The sequence below is a fragment of the Hyla sarda genome, chromosome 3, assembly GCF_029499605.1.
Source record: "Hyla sarda isolate aHylSar1 chromosome 3, aHylSar1.hap1, whole genome shotgun sequence".
Taxonomy (NCBI): Eukaryota; Metazoa; Chordata; class Amphibia; order Anura; family Hylidae; genus Hyla; species Hyla sarda.
In genome coordinates this window covers 277941483-277960163 of record NC_079191.1, presented here as the reverse complement: position 1 = coordinate 277960163, position 18681 = coordinate 277941483, and the positions used below count along the sequence as shown (strand labels likewise).

At 40.0% G+C, this 18681-nt stretch overlaps 1 protein-coding gene across 2 annotated transcripts in view; it reads left to right on the top strand.

Annotated features, from left to right (window-relative positions):
• Nucleotides 1-6285: 6285 nt before the first annotated feature.
• Nucleotides 6286-18681, top strand: part of NMBR (neuromedin B receptor) — a 383646-nt gene continuing 371250 nt past the window's right edge. Inside the window, exon 1 of one of the 2 annotated variants that reach the window (XM_056566693.1) lies at nucleotides 6286-6790. Coding sequence is in view for 1 of the 2 variants with exons in the window: in XM_056566691.1 (XP_056422666.1) it covers nucleotides 6632-7047 (416 nt within the window). In the remaining variant the exon portion in view is untranslated. Of the gene's footprint in view, nucleotides 7048-18681 lie in introns of both variants that reach the window. The other variant, XM_056566691.1, reaches the window with a different exon arrangement.

Genomic DNA, 18681 nt, shown 5'->3' with positions numbered 1-18681 from the left:
AACTGTAACCCTCCAGATGTTGCAAAACTACAACTCCCAGCATGCCCAGAGAGCTGTTTAGGCTTGCTGGGAGTTGCAGTTTTGCAACAGCTGGAGGTCTACAGTTTGAGACCACTGCAAAGTAATCTCTATACTGTGCACCTCCAGATCTTGCAAAACTACAACTCCCAGCATGCCCAGACATCAGTTTGCTGTCTGGGCATGCTGGGAGTTGTAGTTTTGCAACATCTGGAGGTCCACAGTTTGGAGACCACTGTGCAGTGGTCTCTAAACTATAGCTCTACAGATGTTGCAAAACTGCAACTCCCAGCAAGCCTAAACAGCAAACAGCTGTCTCTGCATGCTGGGAGTTGTAGTTGCGATCCCTCCAGCTGTTGCATAACTACATCTCCCAGCATGCCTTTCGGCGATCAGTACATGCTGGGAGTTGAAGTTTTGCAACAGCTGGAGGCACACTGGTTGGAAAATACTGAGTTAGGTAACAGAACCTAACTGAAGGTTTTCCAACCAGTGTGCCTCCGGCTGTTGCAAAAGTACAACTCCCAGCATGCAAGGTCTGTCAGTACATGCTGGGAGTTGTAGTTTTGAAACAGCTGGAGGTTTGCCCCCCCATGTGAACGTACAGGGTACATTCACACTGGCGGGTTTACAGTAAGTTTTCTGCTTCAAGTGTGGGCTGTGGCAAATTTTTCACCGCAGCGCAAACTCCTAGCGGTAAATTCACTGTAAACCCGCCAGTGTGAATGTACCCTAAAAACACTACACTTACACATAATAAAGAGTAAAACACTACATATACGCCCCCTTACACTGTCCCCCTAATAAAAAATAAAAAACGTATTGTACGGCAGTGTTTCCAAAACAGAGCCTCCAGCTGTTGCAAAACAACAACTCCCAGCATTTCCGGACAGCCACTGACTTTCCAGGCATGCTGGGAGTTTAGCAACAGCTGTAGGCACCCTGTTTGGGAATCACTGGCGTAGAATACCCCTATGTCCACCCCTGTGCAATCCCTAATTTAGTCCTCAAATGCGCATGACGCTCTCTCACTTTGGAGCCCTGTCGTATTTCAAGGAAACAGTTTAGTGCCACATATGGGGTATCTCTGTACTCGGGAGAAATTGCGTTACTAATTTTGGGGGCTTTTTTTCCTTTTACCCCTTATGAAAAAGAAAAGTTGGGGTCTACACCAGCCTGTTAGTGTAAAAAAATTTTTTTTTTTACACTAACATGCTGGTGTTGTCCTTTACTTTTTATTTTCACGGGAGGTAAAAGGAAAAAAAGACCCCCAAAATTTGTAACGCAATTTCTCCTGAGTACGGAGATACCCCATATGTGGGCGTAAAATGCTCTGCGGACGCACAACAAGGCTCAGGAGTGAGAGCGCACCATGTACATTTGAGGCCTAAATTGGTGATTTGCACAGGGGTGGCTGATTTTACAGTGGTTCTGACATAAACACAAAACAATAAATACCCACATGTGACCCCATTTTGGAAACGACACCCCTCACGGAATGTAACAAAGGGTATAGTGAGCCTGAACACCCTACAGGTGTTTGACAAATTTTCATTAAGGTTGGATTGGAAAATGTAAAAAAAAAAAAATTTTTCACTAAAATGCTGGTGTCACCCTAAATTTTTCATTTTCACAAGGGAAAATAAAAAAAGCCCCCCAAAATTTATAACCCCATTTCTTCTGAGTAAGAGCATACCCCATATGTGGATGTAAAGTGCCCTATGGGTGCACTACAATGCTCAGAAGAGAAGGAGCGCCATTGGGATTTTGAAGAGAAAATTTGTCCGGAATTGAAGGCCACTTGTGTTTACAAAGCCCCCATGGTACCAGAACAATGGACCCCCCCCATATGTGACCCCATTTTGGAAACTACACCCCTCATGTAATGTAATAAGGGGCGCAGTGAGCATTTACGTCCCACAGGTGTCTGACAGATTTTTGGAACAGTGATCCGTGAAAATGAAAATGTAATTTTCCATTTGCACAGCCCACTGTTCCAAAGATCTGTCAAACGCCAGTGGGGTGTAAATGCTTACTGCACCACTTATTACATTCTGTGAGGGGTGTAGTTTCCAAAATGGGGTCACATGTGGGGGGGGGGGGTCCACTGTTCTGGCACCACGGGGGGCTTTGTAAATGCACATGGCCCCTGACTACCATTCCAAACGAATTCTCTTTCCAAAAGCTCAATGGTGCTCCTCCTCTTCTGAGCATTGTAGTTCGCCCGTAGTGCACTTCAGGTCCACTTATGGGGTACCTCCATACTCAGAAGAGATGGGGTTACAAATTTTGGGGGGTATTTTCTGCTATTAACCCTTGCAAAAATTAGAAATTTGAGGGGAAACACACATTTTAGTGAAAACATTTTTTTTTTTTTTTTACATATGCAAAAGTCGTGAAACCCGTGTGGGGTATTAAGGCTCACTTTATTCCTTGTTACGTTCCTCAAGGGGTCTAGTTTCCAAAATGGTATGCCATGTGTTTTTTTGCTGTTCTGGCACCATAGGGGCTTCCTAAATGCGACATGCCCCCCGAGCAAAATTTGCTCTCAAAAAGTCAAATATCACTCCTTCTTTTCGGAGCATTGTAGTTCGCCCGTAATGCCCTTCATGCCAACTTATGGGGTGCCTCCATACTCAGAAGAGATGGGGTTACAAATTTTGGGGGGTATTTTCTGCTATTAACCCTTGCAAAAATGTGAAATTTGGGGGGAAACACACATTTTAGTGAAATTTTTTTAAATTTTTTTTACATATGCAAAAGTCGTGAAACACCCGTGGGGTATTAAGACTCACTTTATTCCTTGTTACGTTCCCCAAGGGGTCTAGTTTCCAAAATGGTATGCCATGTGGGTTATTTTTGCTGTTCTGGCACCATAGGGGCTTCCTAAATGCAACATGCCCCCCAAAAACCATTTCTGAAAAACGTACTCTCCAAAATCCCCTTGTCGCTCCTTCGCTTCTGAGCCCTCTACTGCGCCCGCCGAACACTTTACATAGACATATGAGGTATGTGCTTACTCGAGAGAAATTGGGCTACAAATAAAAGTATACATTTTCTCCTTTTACCCCTTGTAAAAATTCAAAAATTGGGTTTACAAGAACATGCGAGTGTAAAAAATAAAGATTGTGAATTTTCTCCTTCACTTTGCTGCTATTCCTGTGAAACACCTAAAGGGTTAAAACACTTACTGATTGTCATTTTGAATACTTTGGGGGGTGCAGTTTTTATAATGGGGTCATTTGTGGGGTATTTCTAATGGGAAGATCCTTCAAATCCACTTCAAACCTGAACTGGTCTCTGAAAAAAAGCGAGGTTCAAAATTTTGTGAAAAATTGGAAAAGTGCTGCTGAACTTTGAAGCCCTCTGGTGTCTTCCAAAAGTAAAAACACGTCAATTTTATGATGCAAACATAAAGTAGACATATTTGAAATGTGAATAAAATAAAAAAATATTTTGAATATCCATTTTCCTTACAAGCAGAGAGCTTCAAAGTTAGAAAAATGCAAAATTTTCAAATTTTTCATCAAATTTTGGGATTTTTCACCAAGAAAGGATGCAAGTTACCACAAAATTTTACCACTATGTTAAAGTAGAATATGTCACGAAAAAACAATCTCGGAATCAGATTGATAACTAAAAGCATTCCAGAGTTATTAATTTTTAAAGTGACAGTGGTCAGATGTGCAAAAAACGCTCTGTTCCTAAGGTGTAAAATGGCGTGGTCCTTAAGGGGTTAAACAAAAAGTATTCACTATGGGGGAGATTTATGAACGCCTATATAGAGGATGCTACTCTCATTTTTAAAAAGGCCTCTGATTGGTTGCTATGGGCAACTCCACAACTGACCCTCTGCACAGGTTTTCATAAATCTCCCCCTATATAGCTTAGATTTGGACCCTATAATGCATTTGTGTTATGGCCTTCAGCTGAGATGCAGCACAATTCAACATGGTGATCCTTGGGGCCCCATTTTTATTTTTGCCCAGGGTCACACTTAGTCTAAATCTGGCCCTGATTGTGGCTAGCTTTTTGTGAACTGGTATTTCCTGTTTGAGTTTTTCTTTTTTGCCTACGAATCCCATAATTCAATTTTCCTCCCTCCCACACATCAGCCACCCCACCCATTGAAACATAAATGAGCTGCATCCATCCGTGCCTACAGCTGTTGCAATCGCTCCACCCATTGAAGCAGACAGGCTCCCTGTCATCAGCTGACTAGTGAGGTCAGGTATCGGCCACATTGCAACCTGGGAAAAATCTGAGTCATTTTGTATGCTGATAAAAATAAATATTGGGGGGAAAATCACATAAGAATTGTGAGTACAGACTATATATATATATATATAATATATATATATATATATATATATATATATATATATATATGACTATATTATGAACTACACTAACTTTACAGCCCCTGTAGCATAGTCAAATAATTCCTGGAATACCCCTTTAACAGTGTTGCTTGAATAGCAAATCCTTCAACACTGCTTGAACAGCAATTCAGGTGATGTTGTTATACAGCAGTTTCTGGCAATGTTGCTTAAATAACAGTTCCATTTAACCCTTCTGCTAAAGATTTTCTGAACAAATAGACAAATTCAATAAGGCCAAACAACATCCTAGTGATTCACTGAATGTCTTATCAGCACTCTACAGTATATACTTTAATATACATAGCCTGACTGCAGCCTAAAACAAACACTTCCTATACTGTAACACATTGCATGAATTCATAACCTTCCAAGAATTAGAAACATTTTACAACATACTAAACATGTGCATAATATTGATTTTTTTCTGCCCACTTAGTGCCTATTTCACCTGGTAAGTCAGATACCTTATTGTGTTTGCAGTATTGTGGCTTTTCTCTTTTACTGTAACCTGAGGAGAATGGTTTTACATCGATGGAATTGCTATTTAAACAGCCTTGTTGGCCTTGCTGATTGCATTTTTTTTTAAAGAATTGTTATTTAAAGGGGTACTCCGGTGGAATTTTTTTTTCTTTTAATCAACTGGTGCCAGAAAGTTAAACAGATTTGTAAATTACTTCTATTAAAAAATCTTAATCCTTCCAGTGCTTATTAGCTGCTGAATACTACAGAGGAAATTATTTTCTTTTTGGAACACAGAGCTCTCTGCTGACATCATGACCACAGTTCTCTCTGCTGACACCTCTGTCCATTTTAGGAACTGTCCAGAGTAGGAGAAAATCCCCATAGAAAATATATGCTGCTCTGGACAGTTCCTAAAATGGACAGAGATGTCAGCAGAGAGCACTGTGGTCATGATGTCAGCAGAGAGCTTTGTGTTCCAAAAAGAAAATAATTTCCTCTGTAGTATTCAGCAGCTAATAAGTACTGGAAGGATTAAGATGTTTTAATAGAAGTAATTTACAAATCTGCTTAACTTTCTGGCATCAGTTGATTAAAAAAAAAAGAAAAAAGTTTTCCACTGGAGTACCCCTTTAATCCACCCATACCCCTTTCCTTCACCTCCTTGGTTAAACTTGATGGACATGTCTTTTTTCAACTGTACTATATAACTACGTAAGCTGCGCAAGACTAAAGGTTTATATCGCCTGGAAACTTGCTGGATTGTTTTTAGACATTTAACCCTTGATACACACATAGTATGGTGTGTAATGTAAAGGAGTACTAATTGTGTGAATTACCTATAACACTGCAGTACGGACAACTCCTATCAGGGCTTCTATTACTATATAGAGATTGCTTGTCACTAGTTATGTATAGGACAGTGGTCTCCAACCTGCGGACCTCCAGATATTGTAAAACTACAACTCCAGCATGCACGGACAGCCAATGGCTGTCCGGGCATGCTGGGAGTTGTAGTTTTGTTGGACCTCCAGATGTTGCAAAACTACAATTCCAGCATACACGGACAGCCAATGGCTGTCCGGGCATGCTGGGAGTTGTAGTTTTGCAACAGCTGGAGGTCTGCAGGTTGGAGACCACTGGTATAGGACATCTCCTGCCAGGGTTAAATATCTAAAGAGCTCAGCAGCAAATAAAAAATCCAATCACTCATCTTATTTTTTATTTTATTTTTTGCAGATCAAGTCTAGGCAAATAGAAAAAAAAATAAAAAATCTTCTTGAGGGCAGTTTGTCACCAGTGAATAATGTGAAGCCTCTGGTTCTCAATTGCAATGAGAAATGGTGAAGTGTTTCCTCTGATGCTCCAAGGAGTCAATGCACACACCTCAAGCTGTCCGTTGTCTTCTATGGTTGAATCCAACAGTCCCTCCCCTCTCAGAGGACAGAGAGGTTGTACAGTATAGAACATTGCAGAGAGGGAAAAGCATCTAGTGATCGGTCTTTGCTCTTTGGATATATTTTGCTAAAAGGATAGAGGGACTTCTATAGTGATTTGGGTCTTTTGAACAGTTGCACAGCATTCAAGAGAAGAAGAGTTAGAGAACTGAGCAATGCATTTTTTGGAATATATTCTGATCAATACCTGGTTGCAACTTTACAGTGCTACAGCTGTCTGACTGTAAACAGCCCATACCTGCCAGCTCCTCTACCTTAAAGAGTTAAGAAGCTTGGAGAAGACCACTTGCTCATTAGCATTCCTCAGTATACAAGATGATCACTGGAGAGCTCTCCAACAGCACCCTGCTACATAGTAATGGGAGTCAGGTAGTGCCCAGCATACAGCCCGAAACCTCTGGACCACATAATAGGGAGATGGCTTTCTTCATAATCCGGTGTGTGATTCCTTCCTTATATTTGGTCATCATTATGGTAGGACTTCTGGGCAATATTACACTGGTGAAGATTTTCATTACCAATAGTGCTATGAGAAGTGTGCCAAACATTTTCATCTCTAGCTTGGCTGCTGGGGACCTGTTGCTGTTGGTGACCTGTGTGCCAGTGGATGCCTTCAGATTCTTCTTTGAGGAGTGGATGCTTGGGGAAGTGTGCTGCAAGCTTATTCCCTCAATTCAACTTACCTCAGTGGGAGTATCAGTGTTCACACTCACGGCTCTCAGTGCAGACAGGTAAGCCCCTCTTTGTAAATGAACACTCTGCTGCATACTGTAGAACAGTGGTCTCCAAACTGTAGATCTCCAGATGTTGCAAAACGACAACTCCCTGCATGCCCGGACAGCCAACGGTTGTCCGGGCATGCTGGGAGTTGTCATTTTGCAACAGCTGGAAGCACACTGCTTGGGAAACACTGTCTTGGTCCTTCAAACTGTAAACCTCCAGCTGTTGCATATCTACAAATCCTAGCATGCCCAGGCAACCATTATGCTGGGAGTTGTAGTTTTGCAACAGCTGGAAGCACACTGCTTGGGAAACACTGTCTTGGTCCTTCAAACTGTAAACCTCCAGCTGTTGCATATCTACAAATCCTAGCATGCCCAGACAACCAATATGCTGGGAGTTGTAGTTTTGAAACAGCTGGAAACACACTGCTTGGGAAACACTGTCTTGGTCCTTACAACTGTAAACCTCCAGCTGTTGCACATCTACAAATCCTAGCATGCCCAGACAACCAATATGCTGGGAGTTGTAGTTTCACAACAGCTGGAGGTCCACAGTTTGGAGACTTAGGCTGTAAAGAATACAAAATAACTTTGTAGTATTTTGTTATCTTTGTGGAAATACCTTCTACTTTCCTTTGTTAATATTTATAATTGTGAGAAGATTTCCAAAACAAATGTATTTTGTTTACCCTGTAGTGTTTTTTTAAGCTTACCTATAGTAACACATATTATGACATTTTCACGTTTTTCACTGGCACTATACTATAGCATTGAATATAAAGCATTTCTAATATCGAAATGAATGCATTATTGTGTCTGTTTACTTCAGATTAGCTGCAACATATATCTCCTTATCAATAAAAGCCCATATGTGCTGTTATTCAGCACTGTTGTATGACTTTTTTTTCCAATTGCTATCTGTTGCTTCCAAGTTGGCTTATACTAGAAGTGTGGTAGAATATTTATTAAGTCCATGGTAGTAGGCATTTATTTATGAGCAGAAACGGAGCAAATTATACCAACCTTTTCCAAATAGAACACATAGCAGATGATAGATGATTCTTGGTGCAACTAGGATAAGTTTGGTGCATTTTATGACTCTCTTTAACCACACCCTTTTTGTAGACACATGTCAAAACTGTCTAGTTAGGTATAACAACTATTAGTGTTGCTCGCGAATATTCGCAATACGAATTTTATTCGCGAATATCGCATATTTGCGAATTCGCGAATATTCGCGAATATAGCACTATATATTCGTAATTACGAATATTTTTTTTTTTTTTTTTACAGTAAACATAACAGTGATCATCCCTCTCTGCTTCCAGCTTGTGTGGTGTAAAGAAGGCTCTAATACTACTGTGAGAAACTGGTGTGCGAATTTTCGCATATGCGAAAATTTACATATGCTTATTTCCGCATATGCGAATTTTTGATTGTAATGATTTTTGTATATGCTAATTTTCGCATATGCTAATTTTCGCATACGCGAATTTTTGCATATGCGAAAATAAAACGCAAATATTCGCAAATATATGACGAATATTCATCCATATATTCGCGAATATTCGCGAATTCGAATATGGCCTATGCCGCTCAACACTAACAACTATCACTGAAGCTGTAAGTAAAACTTAAATAGTACCTGTATATCCCACAAAGAATGATATTACTCAGTACCTAATCCTGACCATGTACATGTAATTCTTAGTGTCTTGCACCTTTTTTCCCCTCTCACAGATATCTTCTATCTGTTGCTCACTTGGTTTGCCATCCTGTGCTTTGGAGGGGATGTGTCCCTCACTCTGCATGACTCATCTTCCCAAGTCTGCTGTGCTGGGTCTCTTTAATTCACAGGCTGCACTAAGACCGCCTCTGTGAGCACAGAGAAGTTCTAGTCCAACCCTAACTAACTGGACTTTGTCCCTGCCTGTGCTCCTTGGACAAAGTTGATGCTGCAGCCGAATGGGATTATGTTCTGAATGGTATGGAGACCCCCCTAGTGATCTGTTTTATAAGCCATCATTTATATAGAGATGAACTAAAAGTTTCTTATGAAGTATATAAGAAAGTTTAAGATGTACAATACATCAGATGTTTTGACTCTGACATTGCTCATTCAACTTGTCTTGGTATACATTAACCTATTAAGGACGCAGGGCGTACCTGTACTCCCTGCGCCCAGTCTCGGTATATAACGCGGGGTCACGCCGTCACCCCGCGTCACACCGGGTCAGTCCCAGCGGGTAATGATAGCCGGGACCCTGGGCTAATAGCGTGCAGCACCGATCACCGTGTGCTATTAACCTTTTAGACGCGGCAATCAAAGTTGATCGCCGCGTCTAAAATGAGAGTAAAAGCTTCCCGGCAGCTCATGTCCCGATCAGCTAGCACGCGAGCAGAGGTCCCCTCACCTGTCTCCGGCGTGTCCGGTCGGCGATTGATTTCTCCAAGCCTGAGATTCAGGCATGAGCAATGTACCACCTATAACACTGATCAATGCAAAGCTATGGCTTTGCAGTGATCAGTGTAAAAGATCAGTGTGTGCAGTGTTATAGCCCCCTATGGGAGCTATAACACTTCAAAAAAAAAGTGAAAAAAAGGTTAATAAATGTCATTTAACCCCTTCCCTAATAAAAGTTTGAATCATCACCCCCCTTTTCCCATAAAAAAAACTGTGTAATTAAAAATAAACATAGGTGGTATCGCTAAGTGCGGAAATGTCCGAATTATAAAAATATATTGTTAATTAAACCGCATGGTCAATGGCGTATGCGCAAAAAAATTCCCAAATTTCAAAACTGCGTATTTATGGTCACTTTTTATATAATGAAAAAATGAATAAAAAGCGATCAAAAAGTCCGATCAATACAAAATTGGTACAGATATAAACTTCAGATCACGACACAAAAAAATGGGCCCATAATACTGGCCCATATGCAGAAATATAAAAAGTTATAGGGGTCAGAAGATGAGAATTTTTAACGTATAAATTTTCCTGCATGTAGTTATGATTTTTTTCAGAAGTACGACAAAAACAAACCTATATAAGTAGGGTATCATTTTAATCATATAGACCTACAGACTAAAGATAAGGTGTAATTTTTACAGAAAAATTCACTGCGTAGAAACGGGAGCCTCTAAAAGTTACAAAATGGCATTTTTTCTTCAATTTTGTCGCACAATGAATTTTTTTTCCGTTTCGCCGTAGATTTTTTGGTAAAATGACCAATGTCACTGCAAAGTAGAATTGGTGGCACAAAAAAATAAGCCATCATATGGAATTTTATGTACAAAATTGAAAGTGTTATGGTTTTTAGAAGGTGATGAGGAAAAAATTTAAATGGGAAAAAACGGAAAGACGCTGAGTCCTTAAGGGGTTAAACATTTTAATAAAAGGTCCTCAAGTATGGACATACACAAAAAAATAAGTCAACAGTAAAGGTTTCCACTTTGTCCACAGGTAATCAACCCTTGAAGCCAAAGATACCAAAGCTACTACCCCTAACGTTGCCCATGACCCCCACCGTAAATTTCTGTAGACAATTGACAACATCCTGATGTGTTTCTACCCCACTTAGAAATAATGTCCTGGGGTTTATCAGATTACACATACAGAGATTGTCCACAGATGCAAACCTGCTACAGGTTTCTCTGAATCATTTTTCATCTTGAACCTCTATTGTGGAAAACCCATCCCTATCATCCTATCACATCAGTAAGACTTGGATTAGTGATGCATCTTGGACTTGTATTATTGCATTATGATAGTCTGGTTATAAGTTTTTGCAGCCATATTATCTTGATTTTTGTATCTATGGATAATCCTGTATGTGTAATCCCCCGATGACCCCCAGTATTGAAATACTAAGAAGGTGGAAATTCTTTGGAATGTTGTTGATTGTATACAGATATTATTTGTGTATTTCCTTGTTAAAAAAACATTCATTAACATTATTAATGTATACTGAATAAATGCTACGTTTTACTTGGAGCTTCACAAGTCAGTGATAGTTGGATCAATAGGCTGTTACAATTTTTTCTTTACTTACAGTTATACCTATTAGGGCAAAAGCATTAAAAATGCTATAGTTGACACATGCAATGTTCCCAACTTTGTTTGTGCAGTTCGAGACAGAATTCTGATGGACATTTTATGTTGTAAAGGTCCATCGTATAGTTTAGGGATGATGGAGATGCGGTGAACCAAATACATAAATAATATTGACATAGCCTTTCTTTTAAAAAATGTGTAAGTACGTGAAAAATATTGCCGAGTCTGCATTATGCAGGTTTGCATGAAGTGAAAAACTAAATTATTAATCTGATCATAAAAAGACACAATCTTGTTAATGTTACAGAATTTTCAGGATACATCTGTTAACATCTTGGCTTAATCAGATGTGGAAGAACCTGTGTATTATTTATTGTAGCAGCTTACTTTTGCCATATTTTCCATCTTAAGAGTGAGAGCTCAGTAATACAAAAAAGTCACTAATACAAATCATCAAGTAGGAGATTTAGTAACTGCATCTTATTGGTACTCATCACTTTAGTAAAGGTCCGCCCATTTTCAGTCCACTGTATTTACTAAGAAGTGCACGCCTCTTAGTAAATCCAGTGGTTCCATGGCAGCCCTTGCACCTCAGGGTTGGTGTATATCCCTGCGACTTTCAGTGTCACACGTAAGGACAGTGCCCATACTTACTTCATTCCACAAATGTCTGTAACACTCAAGGATGTAGTGCACCCGCTGTACCTGTGTGGAAGATGACATGGGCTGTACCAGGGAGCGGAGTCTAAGGTGCCACTGGTTTTCATTAGGGCCCGCCGCAAAGCGGGATGGACATGCTGAGGCAGGTGGCACCCAGGTCACTACCCCTGGTATGACTCATCCATACAGGCTGCTGAGATGAAACGTAGCACAGGAAGGATAAGGCAACTCATAGTCAAGCAGAAGGTCAGGGCTGGTGGCACAGATGCGTGGTCAGGAAACGTAACAGGAGGTCAACAGGCAGGCGGTACAGAAGCAAGGTCAGGTCACGGAGTGGAAGGTCAGAACACAGGCTGGGCTAACACAGTAACACTTTTTCTTGGGCACACAAAGATCCGGCAAGAGGTAGAGGGAGGTGCACGTACTTATAGAGAAGGGACAGGTGCAAACTATTAAGGGCGTACTGGCCCTTTAAATGACAGGATGCTGGCGCACGCGTGCCCTAGGAGTGAGTGGCTGGAGCACTCACCGCAAAAATGTCACAGATGTTTGAACAAAAAATGGTGCTTTTGCTAGAAAATCACTATTTATGTGCAAAAATTAGCAACACTTGAGCATGTGTGCCGGTGGCACAACCTACTAAGTCTTCTTCAAGTGTTTACCCTGTGTACCTATGTACAGTATGCATTAAGTACAAAGAGTAACAATATGGCATAATAATGGAACATATTGCATTATGACTGATGGAAGATCATATGTGCAGGTTATATCAATTGACAAGTCCCAATATGAATACAGAATTTTATTAAAGGGTACCTTTCATCAAAAACTTTTGATATATTATAGATTAATGTATGCAGAATAACTTTCCAATGGCATGTTATTAAAAAATATGCTTCTTTCTATTTAATTTTACACTTTGAAAAAATGCCAGGGAGCAGTGCTGAGCTTGTCTGTGTCCCGGCTGCAATCTGAGATTTAGGACTCCAGCATGAGTCTGAAATCTATAAAAAAAAAGGCTTGCAGCCAGGACTGGTAGGGAGACCCCTAGTGGTCATTTTTTCAAAGTGGAAAATTAAATAGAAAGAAGCATATATTTTTTTATAACATGCTATTGGAAAGCTATTCTGCATACATTAATCTATAATATATCAAAAGTTTTTTTTGATGGAAGGTACCCTTTAAACCAACGTTTTAGCCTTTAAGTATACCATGCATAGGTTTGCTCACCATTTTTCAGCACAGACTTAACCTAATAACTGATGGTTGTTTTAATACACAAGACAGTTTGATTGTGCACCTCAAGGCAAGGGGGATTCGTAAATAAAACCAGTGTGACTTAAAGAGAACACCTAATTCACAAAGCTACCTTTCTTGTATCCTGTTATTAGAGATAATGCATGACATGGAGAATAAATGGCACCCTTGCAACCACAGATAATGTGAGTGATTACTTATGTTCCCTGAAGCACTCCTATATAGTTTTTGAGCTTAGAACATGATTTCACCTGCCTTTCCAATCCATTAATCACAGTATTATTCTATATCTTGTATCTAATAGTCGTATTTGCTGGAATGTGGCTGATTTATCAAGAAAATAGTTTTTTGGCATTTTCTGTGATTTGTTAAATGAGATCAAATGGTATATTTATCACACGACTAGCTATTCTGACACCGTATCGTAACAAAACAGATTCTAATTATAACTTGAGTAATTATTTGTCATTTACATGGTACTGACTGATAAACAGTTGGAAGTTATGTCTATTTATCTGTCTACCTGTTATATCTATGTGTCTGTTAATTTATGGCAAATGTTTCAGCAAAAAGTACTTACTGGGCAACTGATTTGGCCAAAAGTATACATGTTTCTTTTTAATTCTGCTTGTAGATAGTAAGCTCCTCCCTCCTTCTGTATTGATCTCTTATTCTGTCAACCTTGTATTTATTGTAATTATTAATTTGACTGCTTTTGCATATTTTTTATTTTATATATTCATTTTCCTCTATTTTTCATTCACTGGGTGTGGGTGTCTGCTATTTATGAATTAATAAATAATTATAAGAATGTTAATGTTTCTGCATCACTACAACATAAAAGAGACACAATGGGGAAGATTTATAAAGACTGGTATTTCATAAACCAATCTTAAAACAGAATGCCAGTGCGGAAAGATTCACCAAATTTAGTAAAGCACATTTTTGTAGTATGTTGAAAGGACTGTTGTCCATGTTTGCTCCTGAAAAGACCTTGCAATAAAAGAGGATCTTATGGTGAGCGTTTCATATGCTTATTTTTTGTGAAAGAAAATGTATATTTATATTCTTCTACAGATCAAATTATAGAGTGGACTCATCTTTTAAAGTGAGGTCCCAATCCATGGGGACTGGGTTCATGTAGTGCCCATCCACTTTTACTGCTTTTTGGCAGTATTGAGATGTACACTTATTTATTTAAAGTTCTCAGTAGGATTCTCTTAAATACAATCTTTAGTAAAGATCTTAAAGGTTTTCTGTATTTGATGGTTCTTACTTCCACTAATGTTCTTGTACAGCACACAATGGGGAATGTTAGGAAGAAGCTGTTGAAGGATCTTTGGTAATATGACTAGGCTAAAGTCCTAGGATCAAATATGGATACTTAATGTACCATTAACGCTACATCTCTCCAGTGCTCAGCAGGCCAAGTGGATGCCAGACAGTCATATTATACAGGATGATTTCATAGGCATGCAAAGTTGTTCTCTACCTTCATCTTGACTAGTGGATACTGGCAGATATTCATAACAGAGGAATAAAAAAAACCCACCATTATCACATCCAATGGGCTGTTCAAGTCTCTGTAAATGCCATTTGGTCTCACCAGTTCCCCATCATTCTTTAATCATTAAAATTGTGTCTAGGGTAACAGAATTCCAAGTGTCTATTGATCTACCTATACAATATCATCAAATTTTATTCCATTCCATAAGCATTTGGAGAGACATAACTTAGTGTTGACCAAAGCAGTATTGTATATGTTACAGCTGAAGTTTAATAAATACTATGGGGTGAATTTATCATTGCTCTTTGTATGTAGTTGATTTTCTCAGCATTTTTTTTTTTACATTGAATTTCGTGGAGTTAAGGGACAATTGTTACATGTTAGCATAATGTGTGGTAAATTTCGCTCAAGTACACTAAAGAAGACCGTAAGATTAAGCGTAAGAAATCATATTTTAAAGCTCTGCTTGGGGTGGTGCACATTTGCTAATTTTTGGTGGGTTTGCTCTCTGTTTTTGTGTTTTTCTGCACTTGATAAATGCATTACCACTGCATACAGTGGTAAATGGCTAGCTAGTCACTTTTGTTGAAAAGACATGTTTGAGAAATTTGCAAGATGTGTGAATAATTAATAGATGCAAAAATATATGCGCACAAATTACACAAAAACTCAGCCCAAACGATTGATAAATCCCCCACCCTATCTATCCAAGGAAAGACTTTTCCAAGGTGTGTGTAACAATAATTACGGTTTATTGAAGCTGGAGCAGTTGGCAGTAGTATGAAATGTTGCTTTGAAATTTGATGACAACTTGTTGGGGGGAAAAATTCATACAGTGGACCCAAAGCAGTCCAATAGGACATTTGGACACCACCCGACTGGATGCTTTAGAAAAGCAGTAGATGGCCAAACTTCAAGATGGCCAAACTTGTTCAAGTGTCAAAGGTAGACTTGGCCATAGTAACCATCAACCTGACTTCATGCTTTTTAGGCTAAAAAGGTGGTTCAGGCCTACCATAGTTTGGGAAATGCCTATGTCAAGAATGCATCGGAGACAGCAAGCAGTATTGGAGTTGGCCACATAAAGGGGAAGATGTAAACAATGACAAGACAAGAAGACCAACTTGGTGCAAAATTGTATCATTGATAGGTGCCAACCAAGCTGCAAGAGAAAGAAAACCTCACACTTCAGAAGGTGACGACTTCAACAGTGATAGTAATAGGGAAACAAGTCTCAAAAGGACATATTAAATGTTTCTTTTTTATGTAGCTAGTGCACTGACTGTTAAAGAGTCCATGCAAGGCCACAGATAGGTTCCCTATACCAAGTTTACAGTGACGGTCCTCACCTGAGACCAGAATCAACAGGCCCTGTGTAAGAATTTCATCTTGGCTTAGGGATGTTCTCAGGGCTCAAGTCCTGTAGGAACGCACAGGAACAGAGTTCCTGCACTTTTTCCTGAGGAGGAACATTGTTCCCATTAGCAGGAGTCCTACAGGACTAGCCCTTTAGTGGAAATTATTGTGGAGTTCCCACACTTTTTTTCCCCAGGACTTGACGCCTGGATGTCCTACTAAGTTACATATGGACCACGTGAGGTGTGCTTATTAGCAACACATGCACAACTCCAGGAAATGTTTTACTAAAATTATTAAGAACACAGGAAGACCAGAAGTAGAAAAGGTGGCCTGATTTTATTTATTTACTGGTATGGTTATATAACTAAAGGACATTCTACGAGGGGTTACTCCCCTTCCAGTTAATGTTCTGGAGGAATGTACAGGGCTATTGGAACATGATAATGTCCATATGCACTAATAATTAAAGGAAGATTATATGCCACAAACCTGGATGGATGGGCACTGAAAATGTACAAAAGATGTACAACTTAGTGGCCCAGCCACTTGGCTTGCATAGTCTAATGTTCAACTATAAGTCAAGCTATTTACACCTACAGGTGGCAAACCAAGTCACTGTGCGCATCTGAGATACTTGAATGACCAGGAAGCTTCAGTGGAGGTGGAAACCCACCCTAACAAAGTTGTGTGATAGCCTGATCCTGGATAGACCATAAAATAAAAATAGGCCTTGTAAATTCTTAAATTGGGCAACAATATCCACTACAGCTTGTCATCCTGCAGCAGATGTAACAACTGTAGATAAAGGCTGATGAGCACCACTCCAGAATGGACCAGGCCATTCGAAAGAAGAGTTTAAAGAGGAAGAACAAAATGCTTAGGAAGACAGGTATTCGTAGGTTAGAGGCGATTTATGGCCTTATTTTGGCAAGTTGCTTTCCAGATTTGAGAAATATGTGCCAAGCCATCTGCTGTGCTAGGGTTGTGTAAGTGGCTCTGTCATGAGTTGGAATATCTAGTATCTGTGCTATCTGTTGTCTTTCATTGTGAGTAAAGTTACATTAATATATGCAAGTGTGATTCCTATCCTCTTTATACAGGGCTATTCACCCTTGCACTCATTAAATCCATTAATAGTTGATTATCTGTGAGAAATCATGTTCTATTTATGCCTATGAATATTTTCAAGTACCATTACATCTTACTTGTTATTTCTATGAACACATATACACAATCTAGATAATCTTATATATAAAAGGAGAAGACCTGACTCACTGACTCATCAACGCCCAGCCTAAACCCTTGGACCTAGAAACCTGAATTTTTGCACAGGTGTTGTTTTTAAAACTTAGACAAGGAATAAGAAAGGATTTTTCGAAATTCCACCCTTAAGGGGGTGAAAAAGTATTTTTTTTTTAAGTCCCATGCAAATCAATGGGAAATTTATGTTCCCACATAACTTCTGTACGGCTGGAGATATTTCAATACCTGGTACACATATTACAGGTCGGGATATGAGGTCGGGATGGGAGGTCGGGATATGAGTTTGGGATAGGAGGTCGAGATAGCAGGTCGAAATAGGAGGTCGAGATTGGAGGACGGGATGATCGGGATAGGAGGTCATGATAGGAGGTTGGGATAGGAGGTCAAGATAGGAAGTCGGGATAGGAGGTTGAGTTAGGAGGACAGGATAGGAGGACGGGATAGGAGGACGGGATAGGAGGACGGGATAGTAGGACAGGATAGGAGGTCGGGATAGGAGGTCGGGTTAGGAGGATGGGATAGGAGGTCGGGATAGGAGGTCGGTATAGGAGGTCGGGATAGGAGGTCGGGATAGGAGGTCAAGATAGGAGGACGGGATATGAGGACGGGATAGGAGGTCAAGACAGGAGGTTGGGATAGGAGGTCGGGATAGGAGGTCGGGATAGGAGGTCGGGATAGGAGGTCGAGATAGGAGGTCGAGATAGGAGGACGGGATAGGAGGTCGGGATAGGAGGTCGGTATAGGAGGTCGGGATTGGAGGTCAAGATAGGAGGACGGGATATGAGGACGGGATAGGAGGTCAAGACAGGAGGTTGGGATAGGAGGTCGGGATAGGAGGTCGGGATAGAAGGACGGGATAGGAGGTCGGGATAGGAGGTCGAGATAGGAGGTTGAGATAGGAGGACGGGATAGGAGGACGGGATATGAGGACTGTTGGCAGTATATAAGCAGCGCGAGAAGGTGGGTTCCCCTGTGTGCAGACTCGGTAAAAGTCCTCAAAGGATGTCGATGTTCAATTCCATGAAACGGCAGATGTAATGTTTCGGGTTGTTTGGATGCCCGTAGACTTTACCCAGAGCGGCCTCATTACTATAGGATCGTAAAAAGTTAATCTATGTTACCCCAAATTTAACACAAGTGAAGCCATGGGCAAAAGCTGGTACCAATATAAAGTTCCTGGGAAAACAACAACAAAAACGAGCACCTTTACAAATTGTAATAAATGGAGAGATTTTTGCTAAGAAATTTTGTAGGTGTTGTTGGTCCTCAGATTCACCTATATTATGTGGGAGAAATGTGTTGTACCTACTTATGATTTGTCTTAGTTTTGGGGAAAGGAATGTGGACCACTTGGAGTCTTGTTTTTGTTTCATTTACCACATGAAATTGGAACAATTTATGGTTCTGGAGTTTAGTAATCTGATGTTGATTTATTTAGTATTATACCATATTAACTCTGATATTTTGTTCAAGATTGTTAACGTTGTCAAGGAGTTTGTACACCCTTTCATGTGTTCAGGGACATTGTATTAGGTCTATTACA